General features: G+C 45.6%; 1 protein-coding gene across 7 annotated transcripts in view; it reads left to right on the forward strand.

Annotated features, from left to right (window-relative positions):
- The window catches only part of ASAP3 (ArfGAP with SH3 domain, ankyrin repeat and PH domain 3), a 175046-nt gene that overhangs the window by 30461 nt on the left and 129122 nt on the right, over nt 1-15463 (forward strand). For all 7 annotated transcript variants that reach the window (XR_011560334.1, XR_011560333.1, XM_070764522.1 and 4 more), the window contains exon 3: nt 2644-2789. Coding sequence is in view for 5 of the 7 variants with exons in the window: in XM_070764522.1 (XP_070620623.1) it covers nt 2644-2789 (146 nt within the window). In the remaining 2 variants the exon portion in view is untranslated. The remainder of the gene's footprint in view (nt 1-2643; nt 2790-15463) is intronic.

Raw genomic sequence — 15463 nt, forward strand, 5'->3', positions numbered from 1 at the left:
CTTGTACAGTGGCTCTGGGAAGGTTGTTTTTGGCCTCTAGGAGGGCAAAAGTGCCCTCCCCAGGCTCCAAGAAAGCCTCTGGAGCCTGGGAGGGAGAAAAAACAGCATTGCCAGGTTGGGAAATGGGGCAACATGGAGGGCATTGAATTATGGATGTGGGTACATGCGTACGCATGATAGTATGCATGTGTGCGCTTTTAGCACTCAAGGAAAAAAAGCTTCGGCATCACTGTACTAAGGAGTTTCTTCATCAGATCACTTGTCTAGAATCATTTGCAAGAATTCCAACAAACCACTTGGGCAAAAGAGATCAAGCAATTTATCGTATTTTTAAGAGTATAAGATGCACCTTTTTCCTCCCTAAAAGAGGCTGATAATTTGGGTGTGTCTTAGCCCTAAGTCCTTGCCGGATTTTTTCATTGCTCTAACTTCCTCTGAATAAGTTTCTTTCCAGCCCTAACCAAGTGCTAACAATGTTCCCAGCTCTTACTGGCTTGAAAGCTCCTTCATTGTTTGTTGTGGTTGGCTCTGGCCCAGCTCCTGCCCCAAGGAATGTGGAGGTGGATGTGGATGTGGGGGAAACATCCACATGCCACAGGCCTGTTTTGCTCCCGATAGAATCTCCTGATGAAGGCTCATCTGACGAAGAAAGCATGAGTAGCAGGGAAGAGGGGAGTTTGGCAGACAACCCAGGAGGAGATCAATCATCCTTATCATCCCTGGATTCTAAAACAAGAACGTATGACAGACCTACGCATGCGTAGAGTGATGCATAGGGGAGAACAACTGAAGGATTATTACAGGAGATAGGTGAGGCCCCCTGTGGTTGGGTGGGGCTGCTGTAGTTAGTGCTACAGATAAAAAGAGCAGCGTGCTGATTTAGCCTCGTGGAAGTTTATCTGATTCATAGTTTCATCAAGATTGTGGTTTTGCTGTTTCCCTGTTCAAGATTGTGTGTGGACTTTCTGGACTTTGGAATTGGACTCAATTTCCCAGTTACTGGGTGAGAAATTGGATTGCATTTAACCTGTGCCTTGTGTGTACCAGAAAATCCCTTTGACATTTAAAAAGGGAGTTTTTTCTGCTTTTCTGTTGATAAAGACATTTGGTTTTCCTTCTATCATGTGGTGTGTGTTTTTTGGACCATTTACCCTGTAATTATGTGCGGTTGAGACACGCCGGCAGAACAATTGTTACTCTCTGCAAAGAATGTTTTCCAAGCCCTAGGTCTTTGCAGTTTTTTTTCTAATGGTCTAACTTGCTCCAAATTTTTATTTCCAGCCCTAATCAGTTGCTAGCGATATTCCCAGCTCTTACTGGCTTGCAAGCTCTTTCATTGTTACTCTCTCCCAATAAGGTTTTTTTAAAAGCCCTAACCAGGGGATAAAATAATGTGCTGAAGCTGACCAGACTAAGGATGCTGGCCAGATGAATATCTAGTAAGCAGATTCTTTTCCCTATTTTCCTCCCCAAAAACTACTGTGTTTCCCCGAAAATAAGACGTACCCCGAAAGTAAGGCATGTCAGAGGTTTTGCAGAATTTGCTAATATAAGGCACCCCCCCGAAAATAAGGCGTAGTCAAGTTTACATACAGTATGGTGGAAAAACGTACGGTACCATTCAAAGCTGTTCATAGTGGTACTGTAATAATGTGGTGTCTCCTGCTGGCCCCTTCCATCACTTTGTACTATCTAGTACAGCAGACACAGTCTGCTGCTGTCTCACTTTGTTTATTATCCAAAATGTGTGACCAGGGCAACTTTGCAAAGCAGCTGCCACAAGATCTGAGGGGACGGGGTGAGACGGAATGGAAGTCAGGATCTGACACGCCCCTCCTGGCCGCCCGCTTAACAGCCTCCCAGTCTCTACCATCTAACCGCTCCAAGCTGCAGGAAGGGTAAGGCGGGCTGCAATACCGGCAGCTTCGGGGGCTCCTTTCCTCAGCGGTTCATTTTGTTACCTCTATGCAGCTGCACCAACTTTTTCCTTCCCAGTGGCGGTGGCTCCGGCGGCTTCCCTTCATCACGTGATGTTCCTGGCGCTGCTGCTGCTCCTTGAAGGGAAGCCGCCGCCATCGCCACTGCCAGGAAGGAAAAAGTTGGTGCAGCTGCCTAGAGGTAACGAAACGAACCGCTGAGGAAAGGAACCCCCAAAGCTGCCGGTATTGCAGCCCGCCTTATCCTTCCTGCAGCTTGGAGCAGTTAGACGGTAGAGACTGGGAGGCTGTTAAGCAGGTGGCCAGGAGGGGCGTGTCAGATCCCAATTCCCATTCCGTCTCACCCTGTCCCGTCGGATCTTGTGGCAGCTGCTTTAAGTAAGGCACCTCCCGAAAATAAGATGTAGCACAACTTTTGGAGCAAAAATTAATATAAGACAGTGTCTTATTTTGGGGAAAACACGGTAAAGTGCGTTTTATACTCCGGTGTGTCTGATACTCTTAAAAATATGGTATGTGTTGTCATTTCTTTTTGCCCTCAAAAGGGTGGTTAACTCACAGGAAAAAAAATAAATAAAAAGACAGTTTGGTTCTTCTGTTCCTATTCGTTTAATTCACGTTCATGCTGATGCTGAGGAGAATCTCAAACCTCCAACAATCTTCCAGCCTCACCTTTATTTCCCCCTCTCTTGTTTGATTTTCTCAGCTCATGTGGAGAACAAGGAACAATACAGCGAAACTCTGGAGAACTTTGGCAATAACCACCTTTCTCAGAACAACCACGAACTTTCTACTGGCTTCCTCAACCTGGCTGTTTTCAGCAGGGAAGTGACGGCGCTTTTGAAAAACCTGGTAAGGGGCAGAGTTGGCGGACATGAATTGCTCCTGAACTGATTGTTTGTGCTGGGTTTTTTTCTTTTCTTTTCTTTTTAAGATATGAAGTTGAGTTTGGAGGCCCCTGGGCACAGCTTTCCCAGTTCAAAGTAGTGAGCATAGCCAAGACAAAAATGTCCAGGGGTGGGCTTCAAAATTTTTAGCGAGGGGTTTATTATCTATCTATCCATCCATCCGTCCGTCCGTCCGTCCGTCCGCCCGCCCGCTTGCCTGCCTGCCTACCTACCTACCTACTTACTTATTTATTTTATTAATTGGATTTGTAAGCTCCCCCTCTCTGTGGACTCAGGGCAGCTCACAACATTTCAACAATAAAACAGTGTACAAAATACAATTGGATCCAATTAATTACATAGTTAATCTAAAACATTACAAAAGGTAAATATCAAAAATCATTCACTCAAAGACAAACCAAGCATACTAAGCATTCAGTGGCCAGAGGCTGGAATCTAATGACTCCAAGCCTGGCGGGCATAAATAGGTTTTCAAGTTCTCATGAAAGGTGAGGAGAGTGGGGGCAGTGTGAATCCCCGGGGGGAGCTTATTCCAGAGGGCCGCCCCCCCCCCCACAGAGAAAGCTCTTCCCCTAGGTCCTGCCAAATGACACTAGTTGATGGGACCTGGAGAAGGCCGACTCTGTGGGACCTAACCAGTCGCTGGGATTCATGCGGCAGAAGGCGGTCCCATAGGTAATCTGGTTCAATGCCATGTAGGGCTTTATAAGTCATTACCAACACTTTGAATTGTGTTCGGAAACCAATTGGCAACCAAAGCAGTTTGTGGAGTTATTAATTGGATTTCTAAGCCGCCCAACTTTTTGTGGACTCTGAGCGACAAACAACAAATTTAAAAACAATCAACAGTAAAACCCTTAAATATAAAACCATTCATTCTTCTTAACAAGAGCTAGGTGAGGATAGTATGGACCTCTGGGGGCAGTTGGTTCCAAAGAGCCGGAGCCGTCACAGAGGAGGCGCTCCCACGCAGCCCTGCCAACCAACATTGTCTAGTCGACAGGACCCAGAGTAGGCCAACTCTGTGGGCCCTAATCACTCGCTGGGAAGTATGTGGCAGAAGATGGTCTCTTCCTAGTTGCTGGGAAGGAATGGCCATGGTGTGCGAAACTTCTGATAGACCCGTTTTTTGCCCACCCTGAGTCTCTGCGTGCACCCTGCACTTACCTGCATCCAAAATGGTCCATGTGGAGCAGGGGCGGATTGCTCCTACTACCAATGCGCTGCGCAAGCAGCTTCGGGTATCTTGCCTGTGTGCGCCCCAGCATGTTATTGCTTCTGTGCATGCACAGGAAGCAAAATCTTGCAAGGGGATGCACATACACATGAGATTTTGGTGATTATTTTCCGTCTGCGCATGTGCAGGGCAAAAAACTGCCAAAATCTCGCTTGCGCAGACATCTCCTCATGAGATTTTGCTTCCTGCGCACACACAGAATTAAAAAATAGCTGAAATCTCACTCGCACGCACCTTCCCTCACAAGGTTTTACTTCCTGCACATGTGCAGAAGCAAAAAAAAAATCAACGAAATCTCACTCACGTGCATGTGCTCTCAAAAGATTTTGCTTCCTGTGCATGCACAGAGGCAAAAAATTGCCAAAATCTCGCTGACACACGCTCCCCTCATGAGATTTTGCTTCCTGCGCATGCTCAGAGGCAAAAACATGCTGGGACGCGCACACATGCACTCAAGGCATACAAATTTAATAAATATATAAATATAAGACACCCGAAGCTGCGCATGCAGCTCAACTTTTACTACCAGTGCAGTGTCCTTTATCGTTCCAGTAGGACCCCACTATTGGTGTGGAGGCTCCAGGGAGGGATGGGGGGGCCAGGAATAGGATTTGGAGGTTCTGTGCACAAAATCTTAGCTAGAGCTTCTCCCAAACCCCTGCAGCCCACCCCCTAAAAACCGTCTCCGTAGAAGGCAACGGCGATGGTGGTTTACAACCCAGGCAGTGACAAAGAATGGGCCTCATTGCGGGCAACTGTTTCCTACGTTAGCTTGGCTGCTTGTTATCCCAAACACGTTTTTTCCTTCCTGACAGGCTGCCAATCCCCTGAGCTGAATGGCTGCCAGCCAGGGATTGTAGAAGAGCCATTTCAAGGTGGTCCATTGAACAGCAGGGTGTGGAGTAAGATAAAAGGAGATTTGCTCTACAGCTGAAAGTCTCTGGGGTTTTATTTGGGTTCAGTGCAGTCCGCCACTCCCCCCTCTCACACACACACTCAACAACCAGGCACGATTTTGCATTTGTTGAATCTTTCCTGCATCGCAAAACCCTCGCGTGCATTCTGTTGCTAACTCTCCAGAGCGGTGTGTTGTCTCCGGTTCGAGTATGAGCCTGGTGCCGAGCAGTGATGGCCTGCCATTTTTTTTTACTGCTACACTGCGGGTGTGGCTTAATTTGTGGGTGTGGCTTGATGGTCATGTGACCAGGTAGGAGTGGCTTGCCGGCCATGGGACCATGTGGGAGTGGCTTGACAATCATGTGACTGCAGGGGGTGGCTTAAAGGTCATGTGACTGGGTGGGAGTGACTTACCGACTGTTGTGGTTGGCTCTGGCCCAGCTCCTGCCCCAAGGAATGTGGAAGTGGATGCAGGGGAAACATCAACATGTCATAGGCCTCTTTTATTGCCGACAGAGTCAGGTGGTGCAGTTTCCTCGAACAAAGAAGAAGGTGGGGGTGACTTGGAAGAGGGGGGCTTGGCACACAGCCCAGGAAGCCAATCTCCATTATCTTCGGTCGATTCAGATGAGGAAGTGTTAGACCCACGCATGCACAGAATTATGCATCGAAGAGACCAATTGAAGAAATATTACAGGAGATAAGAGAGGCCACCTGTGCTTGGGTGGGGCTCCAGTAATTAGAACTGCTGATATAAATAGCAGCGTGCTGGCTTGGCCGTTGTGGAAGATTATCTCATCGATATTCTTCAGGACCGTACCTTGCTGTTTCCGGACTTTGTTGATTTTTCACAACTTTGAAACCAAAGCAGAGCAAAGTGTGTGTGTTTCACTTCATGGAAGAAGCTAAGTACTTAAGGACTGATTAAGGGGATTGTACGGACTACCAGGTTGTTTTGGGACGAGTGCCTTTGCAATACAAAAAGGGTGGTTTGTTTCTTTTGAATTTTTGTGATAAAGAACATTGTTTTTGAGCTTTCAAGTGTGTGTGTGTCTGAAATTTGTACCCTTGAATTTTCGGGAGACTCATACCATAGAGCCTGGCAGAACACCGACCAAGATAAGTTTTCAAATATGTGCTTGGACTCTTTTTTCAGTTGATTAAGTCACATTATTTGAATAGCCACGAAAAGGACAAACGATAGACAACATTATTTGTTGAGGAGCATAGTAACGTTTTAAAGTTTTGTATTGAACCCCCAAGGTTCCGTAGGATAACTGAAGTCTGCGGAGAGGGGCGGCATACAAATCTAATAAATAAATAAATCTAATAAATAAATAACAGATTAGGTAAGTAGCTCAGTTTTCTTTAATTGCTAGATAATTGTTCTAGATAACGTTTATGGGTAAAAACATACTATTTAATTATTTCCTATTTAAAAAGTAATTAAAGATCATACTAAGGTATTAGAGAAGGAAGGACAATAAAAAAACCTATTAAGTATTCAACAAATAGTGCTTACTACCCCCACTGTGTCCCCCCCCCCATCCTGGGGGCAGCAGTCCATTACTGTTGCCGAGGCCAATAAAGAATGCCAGACATGAGATGCAGGTTACGCTTTTTATTGAGGTAGCCCAAGAAAAAGGGCTCCTGGACAAAATGCCAAGAGAGCCAAGAACAAAGGATTAAGAAAGCTTTATACATTTTCACCAACAAAGAAGGCAGGACAAGATGGAATAATAAGAAATATAATCTAATAAACATTTCAGTAATAATTCTGTTTGTTCTATCAGTCTCTTAGCTGTCCCTATTTCTAAGCCTTGGCTAATGAATGCCCCAGTAGTATCTTCTGCCTCACATGTCCCAGCGACTGATTAGGTCGCGCAGTGTTGGCCTCCTCCAGGTCCTGTCGGCCAAACAATGCCGGCTGGGGAGCCCGCAGGGAGAGCCTTCTATGTTGCAGCCCCGGTCCTCTGGAACCAACTGCCCCCAGAGATTTGTACTGCCCCCACTCTCGCCTTTCGAAAAGCTCTTAAAACACATTTATTTATTTATTTTATTCATTTATTTGTCAAACAATTATAGAGTGATAATTTGTACATATTAAACATTAGATAAGTAATGATAAAAAGTAACAAAAGAAGACAATAGGACAGGGATGGTAGGCACAATGGTACGCTTATGCATGCCCCTTTATGCCAGCAGGCCTGGGGTCATTGAGCAATGGTTTTCCGCTCTGGCCACTAGTATGTCTGAGTGATGACTGTGTGTTGTTTTATTGCTTTTAAACTTTTTTTAGTTGTTCTTATTTATGTATTGGGGTATTACACTTTTATTTTGTTTTTTTACTGTCGTAAGCTGCCCTGAGTCCGTAAGGAGAAGGGAGTCCTATAAATTTAATGAATAAAATAAATAAATAAATCTAATCCAGGGGATCTCCAACCTTGTTTACTTTAAGAATGGTGGATTACAATTCCCAGAATTCCTAAGTCAGCGAAGCAAAGCAAAGCGGCCTGTGTTCGGTTAGGTCCCACAGAGTCAGCCTTCTCCAGATCCTGTCAACCAGACAATGTCGTTTGGCGGGGCCTAGGGGAAGAGCCTTCTCTGTGGGGGCCCCAGCCCTCTGGAATCAGCTCCCCCCAGAGATTCGCACTGCTCCCTCTCCTCACCTTTCGCAAGAGTCTTAAGACTCATCTATGTCGCCAGGCCTGGGGCAATTAGACCTTGCCCCTCTGACCAATAAATGTGATGTATGGTGTGATTGGACTGTCTGACTTTGTTATATAGTGTTTTTAGTTGTACTTTTAAAATATATTATATTTGTTCTATATGCTTTGTTTTTATACTGTACTTATTCTGTGAGCTGCCCCAAGTTTTCAGAGAGGGGCGGCATGCAAATCTAATTTATTGAATTGAATTGAATTGAGCTGAAGTCCACATTCCTTTGAAATTGCCAGGGTTGGAGACCCCTGATCTAATACTGTACACATTTTATTTGTTGCAGGCCATCTCCATTCCTAACTTTTAGCTGATGTCTGCAAGTTGCCTAACTCTTTGTTACTTTTATTAGCTTTCTAACTAACCCAGGATTGTTGCAAGCTTTACACATGCATATTTCTTGTGAATAAGCAGTCTTCGTTCTTGTCACACAGATTACACAATTACAGGCTTCCTGACTTACTTTCAAGTGTGTGTGTCACGACCTGGCTTTATTTTAGCAGACAGCCCACCAGGTGTTTCTTGGTCTTGGCAATTTAAGAGATTTGGACTTCAACTCCCAGAATTCCCCATCCAGCATGGTGGCTGGAGAATTCTGGGAGTTGAAGTCCCAACTTCTTGAAGTTGCCAAGATTGAGTAACACCGCTGTGGAGAAAACGTTAAGCAGCCTGGGTTGCAGCCATGGGCACCCAGGGGAACGGTCTAAGGCCGTGATGGCGAACCTATGGCACATGTGCCATGGGTGGCATGCAGAGCCTTTTCTGAGTGCACGCCAGCCCTCACCCCATCCCAGCTCCACCACATATGTGTGCATGCCTCCTGCAGGCCAGGCAGTCTTCGGGTGCCACACAAGCATGGGGGTGGGGTGCATGCGCAGGGCATCACTCACATTGAATTTTGGGGTCTTGCGCCATGCCCCCACACCCCGTTTTGGCTTCCAGGTTGTTGTAGGAAGTTTTCCAGGCCCCAAATGGGGTGCGGGGCGTGCACTGTTTTGATTTTGGAAGGCCTTCTGCACCAATCTGGAAGCCAAAAATGGGTGATGGGAAGTGGGGCACATGCAGGGTAGTCACATGTGCATGTCACATGTGTATGAGTCCATGGAGAGGGGGCGGCATATAAGTCCAATTAATAAATAAATTAAGTAAATAAATGTGCGGGGAACATGGGAGGTCACTAGTGCATGCATGGGGTTGTGCACGCATGCAGGAGGGCAGGGCGCAAATGGTGGGTCACGCACACATAGGTGTGGGTGTGCTGTCGTGTGCGCACATGTGCTTTTGGTGCACAATGACAAAAAGGTTAACCATCACTGGTCCAAGGTTAAAAAGTCCCCAGGCCAGCCTGGTGCAAATCTGGAGGTGAAGATGACAAGCCTATCAAATTCAGCCCCCTGTTGTAACTTTCTCTGGGATTTTTATTTATTTTGCTAAGAAGGGAAGAAAAGTTTCCAAGCCTGAGGTTTGGGGTTGGGGAAACTGCATAGGGAAGGAATTGCAGTTCCATTCGGATTTGTACTGCATCCAACATTGGGGTTTCTCTCCACACGAAGTCTGCATTTTAATTTTATAAAACATCCCAAATAATCATCTTTTAGTAGCACGACAGGATATGGCAGTTTATGGTCTCATGATTTCTGCTTGGCTAACCCTGGTTCCTGGCATTTTATGCTTTGCTCATAGTTTAATAGCGGTTGTCAAGCTTTTAAAATGATATAACGTATCGTTTATTCATAACCATTCACGGTATGCTAGAAAATTATAGTCTCGATGACATTTGTAAATCCCTTGTTGACTCATGTGTGTGTAGCCAATTCTTCTATCTCTGCTTCTTTGGTTGGTTCTTTTCTTCCTTCCCTGTTTATGTGTTGTTTGTAAAATGTCTGATGAAGACATATTGCAAGAGAGAAAAGAGAATGGGTTGCGAATCAACAGCTGGGCCTTTAAGCCTTGAAAGAAATTTCCATGAACAACTTAAATGTGGATGATGGAGATTCTCAGCCATCCAGGTCGTGGGTTCAGTAGTGGGTTTCAATTATCTTTGCTACCGGTTCACTATTGGGAGTGCAGGCACAGGCGCTTATGTGCATGCACCGAGACATCTGGATGAGTGGGCGGAGCCTCCCGCCACCACTACTACCAGTTCATCCAATCCGGGGCAAAGCAATATCAACCCACTACTGTCATTGGTTGTCCCCAAAGTGCTTTTTCAAGAGGCAACTAGACTTTCTGGTAAAAAAGAGGTCCAATTGCCTCTTTAAAAAAAAAAATCACCTTTGGGACAATGGACTTAAATATTTCTTAAAACCAGGATTGGGATGGCATTGGAAATAGGAACATCATGCTTCTGGAAACACATGGATACAGTGGCTGGGGAAACCTTGATCTGGATTTTTACCGTATTTTTTGGAGTATAAGATGCACATTTTCTTCCCTAAGAGAGGCTAAAAATTTGGGCGTGTCTTATACTCTAAATGTAGCTTTTCCCCCCCAGCCCTAGGTAGCTGCTAACATTTCTTCCCAGCTCTTACCTTGCAGGCTCTTTCATTGTTTCTCTCTGCGAAGAATGTTTTCTAAGCTCTAAGTCTTTGCAGAGTTTTTTTCAATGTTCTACTTGCTCTGAATAAGTTTCTTTCCAGTCCTAACCAGGTGCTAACAATGTTCCCAGCTCTTACCCGCTTGCAACCTCTTTCATTGTTACTCTCTCCAATTAAGGATTTTTTTCAGCCCTAACCAGGGGATAAAATAATGTGGTGAAAGTGAACAGACTAGGGATGCTAGTCAGATGAGTATCTGGTAGGTATATTCCCCCCCCCCCCTATTTTTCTTCCCAAAAACTGTGGTTCGTCTCATACTCCAGTGCATCTTGTACCCTGAAAAATACAGTATTCATGTATTTTTCAGATTTCTGCATTGTCCATCTTCCTCAAAGTTGGACTTCGGGCCTTGTGCAATAACATGTTAAAATGTAAAACAGATAGTCCTTGATTTACAAACATTCATTTAGTGACTGTTCAAAATTAATTACCGTATTTTTTGAAGTATAAGACGCACCGGAATATAAGACGCACCTAGATTTTAGAGGTGCAAAACAAGGAAAAAGGTATTCTGAACCAAATGGTGCAGTGATATATTATTTAATAAAATACCAGCATAGCAGAATAGTTTTACAAACATGTATACTTTTTACAACCATGGACAATTTTTACAAACTTCAAACTTGACCGCTTTAAGACTTGTGGACCAACTCCCAGAATTCCTCGTCCAGTCATCTAGCTCAGGAATGGGAGTTGAAATCCACTTCTTAAAGTTGCCAGGTTTGGAGACCTTTGCATCCTTAATCCCTAACCCAGGGGTCTTCAAATTTGGCAGCATTAAGACTTGTGGACTTCAATTCCCAGAATCCTCCAGTCATGCTAGTTCAGGAATGGGAGTTAAAGTTCATTACTCTTAAAGCTGTCAAGTTTGAAGACCCCTAGGTTAGGGATTAGGGTACACTGCAAGGATATTCAAACTTCCTGAGCTATCCTCCTCTACCTGTGGCTACTTTGCTCTTTAAACTTTTTAGCTCTATTTAAAAGAGCCATAAAGATGATCACCGCAGATTCAGGAAAGGAAGTGCGAGGGGCAAAGTTGTAGTCTTTTGAGAAAGAAGGAGGGAGGGAAAGAGGAGCTGCTTATCTCCCCCCCCCCCCACTTGCAGAAAAGATCGAAAATGATCTTATAGGAAGTGAAAAGCTGGGGGTTGCTTTAGTCTGATCTCACCCTGGGAAAGAGAGACTGGAGTCCAGATCGCTTTAATACTAGAGAGGTTGGTGAAAGAAACCGTGTTGAATTCAGGTTTCTTTCAGTGTGGTAACTGGAAAGGGAGATGAAGTTTCTGTGCACATGCGTTGTGTCTCTGTTTGCATTCTGCTTTGGGCAGCCAGAGACATGGGCGGGGCTAGCTAACCCCTTGATAGAAATGAAGGAAATTTGCATTAGCTACCTTAGAAGGAGGCTGCTCAGAAGCAGTGTGCAATTTTGCATAATAATACAAACCCTTCTCCCTTCTGTCCTCTCTCTCTCTCTCTTTATTATTTATTATTATTATTATTTATTATTTATTAGATTTGTATGCCGCCCCTCTCCGTAGACTCGGGGCGGCTTACAGCAATGATAAAAACAATATATAATGACAAATCTAATAGTTAGAATCTAAAATAACAATAATACATTTAAAATGTCTAAAAAACAAGAAACCCCAATATATAAAAACATACATACAGTCATATCATACACAAAAACTACATAGGCAGGGGGAGATGTTTCAGTTCCCCCACACTTGACGACAGAGATGGGTTTTAAGGAGTTTATGAAAGGCAAGGAGGGTGGGGGCAATTCTAATCTCTGGAGGGAGCTGATTCCAGAGGGTCGGAGCCTCCACAGAGAAGGCTCTTCCCCTGGGTCCCGCCAAACGACATTGTTTAGTTGACAGGACCCGGAGGAGACCAACTCTGTGGGACCTAACCGGTCACTGGGATTCGTGCGGCAGAAGGCGGTCTCGTAGATACCCTGGTCCGGTGCCATGAAGGGCTTTATAGGTGATGACCAACACTTTGAATTGTGACTGGAAACTGATCGGCAACCAATGCAGACTGCGGAGTGTTGGCGTAACATGGGCATACCTGGGTAAGCCCATGATTGCTCTCGCAGCTGCATTCTGCACGATCTGAAGTTTCCGAACACTCTTCAAAGGTAGCCCCATGTAGAGAGCATTACAGTAGTCGAGCCTCGAGGTGATGAGGGCATGAGTGACTGTGAGCAGTGAGTCTCGATCCAGATAGGGCCACAACTGGTGCACCAGGCGAACCTGGGCAAACGCCCCCCTCACCACAGCTGAAAGATGTTTCTCTAATGTGAGGTGTGGATCGAGGAGGACGCCCAAGTTGCAGACCCTCTCCGAGGGGGGTCAATAATCCCCCCCCCCAGGGTGATGGATGGACAGATGGAATTGTCCTTGGGAGGCAAAACCCACAGCCACTCCGTCTTATCAGGGTTGAGTTTGAGTCTGTTGACACCCATCCAGGCCCCAACAGCCTCCAGACACCGGCACATCACTTCCACTGCTTGGTTGACTGGACATGAGGTGGAGATGTAAAGCTGGGTATCATCAGCGTACTGATGATACCTCACCCCATGCCCTTGGATGATCTCACCCAGAGGTTTCATGTAGATATTAAATAGCAGGGGGGAGAGGACCGACTCCTGAGGCACCCCACAAGGGAGAGACCTCGGGGTCGACCTCTGACCCCCCACTAACACCGACTGCGACTGACTGGAGAGGTAGGAGGAGAACCACTGAAGAACAGTGCCTCCCACTCCCAACCCCTCCAGCCGGCACAGAAGGATACCATGGTTGATGGTATTGAAAGCCGCTGAGAAGTCAAGGAGCACCAGGACAGAGGATAAACCCCTGTCCCGGGCCCGCCAGAGATCATCCATCAACGCGACCAAAGCAGTTTCCATGCTGTAACCGGGCCTGAAACCCAACTGTTGGGGACCTAGATAATCAGCTTCTTCCAAGGACCGCTGGAGCTGAGTGCCACCGCCTTCTCAACAACCTTCCCCATAAAGGAAATGTCTGAAATGGTATAAGGCAGGATTTCCTGCCTGAGCAAGAGGTTAGAATAGAAGACCTCCAAGGTCCCTTCCAACTCTGTTATTCTATTATTCATGCTTTCCTACAGCCAGGCACAATAGAGGCAGATTGGAAAAGAGGTAGCTTTGCTCCAGGTTTACTTATTATAATGTATTTATTAATTAAATAATCTCATTCTTCAAAGCAGCTTCTGGATTCCTGTGATCCAGAAATCGATCCTGAACGCCCAGAGGACCTCTAGATCAAAAATGGGGGACTGCTACCAGGGGTCTCCAACCTTGCCAACTTTAAGACTTTGGATTTCAACTTGCACTGCTAACCAGAGCATACAAAACATTTGTTAGACCAATTCTAGAATACAACTCATCTGTCTGGACTCCCCATTGCATATCAGACATTAATACAATGGAGAGAATCCAGAAATATTTCACAAGAAGAGTCCTTCATTCTTCTGCTCGCAAAAAAATACCTTATTCCACTAGATTTGAAATACTGAGATTAGACCATTTACAACTATGTCTCCTCTGATCTGATCTAACTGTAGTTCACAAAATCATACACCAAAATGTCCTTCCTGTTAATGACTACTTCACCTTCAACCGCAACAAATACACATGCACGTAATAGATTCAAACTAAATGTGAACCACTCTAAACTCGAGTGCAGAAAATACGACTTCAGCAATAGAGTGAGCAAACCTGGAATGCACTACCTGACTCTGTGGTTTCTTGCCCAAACCCCAAAATCTTCAACCTTAGATTGTCTACAGTCAACCTCTCCCTGTTTCTAAGAGGTCTGTAAGGGGTGAGCATAAGCGCACCATTGTGCCTACCGTCCCTGTCCTACTGTCCTATTGTCCTCTTTTATCATTACTTTTTTACTTATGTTTATACAAACTAATATCCTATACATGTTTGACAAACAAACAAACAAACAAAGTTATCTGAGGAACTCAGGAAGTTGAAGTCCACAAGTCTTAAAGTTTTAAAGTCTTAAAGTTTCCAAGGTTGGAGACCCCTGTGCTAGAAAGTTGATCAAGGCAAAAAGCAACTGCAATATTTTTTAATGGAAAATAATTGAAACGATTAGATTTTCAGTTTCATGGTCACCGGGCAGGCATCGGAGCCTGCTGTCTTCCTACTCTTGCTCTTTGGCGACATTCTCCTGCTTGCCATTTATTTCTTTTGCAATGGTGTGCGGTTGAGGCAAATACCGGCTGGCTGCCAGTGAGTGCTTTCATGCAACACATGCTGCATGGTGCAACTATAAGGAAATGATAATGAAAGAGGAGAGCAGGCAGGCAGGCAGAAGGGGTCTGTAACAAAATTAATAAAACTCCATCACTCAAGTTCACAGCTTCCTGGTAGCCCAAGAACAAATGGATTCTAAAGAGGAAGAGAGATAGAGAGATGTGGGGACTAAAACCCCTTGATGCTTTAAGCAACCAGACAAATTAAATGACTAACTCTTACACGAGCCTTGCGCAACAAGGTATCTAGGTCCGGGATGGAGGACCTATGGCACACCTGGCACAGGTGGCATGCAGAGCATTCTTTGCAGCTACACCAGCCATTGCTCCAGCCCAGCTCCACCACACACTTGTACACCAGGGATAGGTTGCCCGTCACTGGTGCTACCAACGCAGTACCGGTGGCAGGTGCATGCATGCATGCGTCCAGTGCGTGCAGGCATGTGTGCATCTGGCAGGCACATGTGCAGGCATTGGCATGAGATTCGGCTCCCTGTGCATGCACAGAAGCAGAATCTTGCGCAAGGATGCTCGTGTGTGAGAAATTTTGCCGAATTTTGGTGACTTCTTTGCTTCCGTGCATGTGCAGAAGCAAAACAACACCAGAAATTGGCAAAATCTCACATGTGTGAGCATCTTTGTGTCCTGTGCATGTTCAGAAGCCAAACCTTGCGCTGACGCATGTGCCCACCCACCGGCCAACTGGAGCTGCACACAAAGCTCCATTTTTCCAACTGGGACTGTGTACCTGACCGTGCCGGCTGCAGCCCAATACAGGTGTGCACTCCTTCCACAGGGCAGCTGGTCTTCGGGTGCTGCACAAGTGTGAGGGGTGGGGTGCATACGCAAGATGGCGCTCGCATTGCATTTTGGGTC

The sequence above is a fragment of the Erythrolamprus reginae genome, chromosome 11 (assembly GCF_031021105.1).
Source record: "Erythrolamprus reginae isolate rEryReg1 chromosome 11, rEryReg1.hap1, whole genome shotgun sequence".
Taxonomy (NCBI): domain Eukaryota; kingdom Metazoa; phylum Chordata; class Lepidosauria; order Squamata; family Dipsadidae; genus Erythrolamprus; species Erythrolamprus reginae.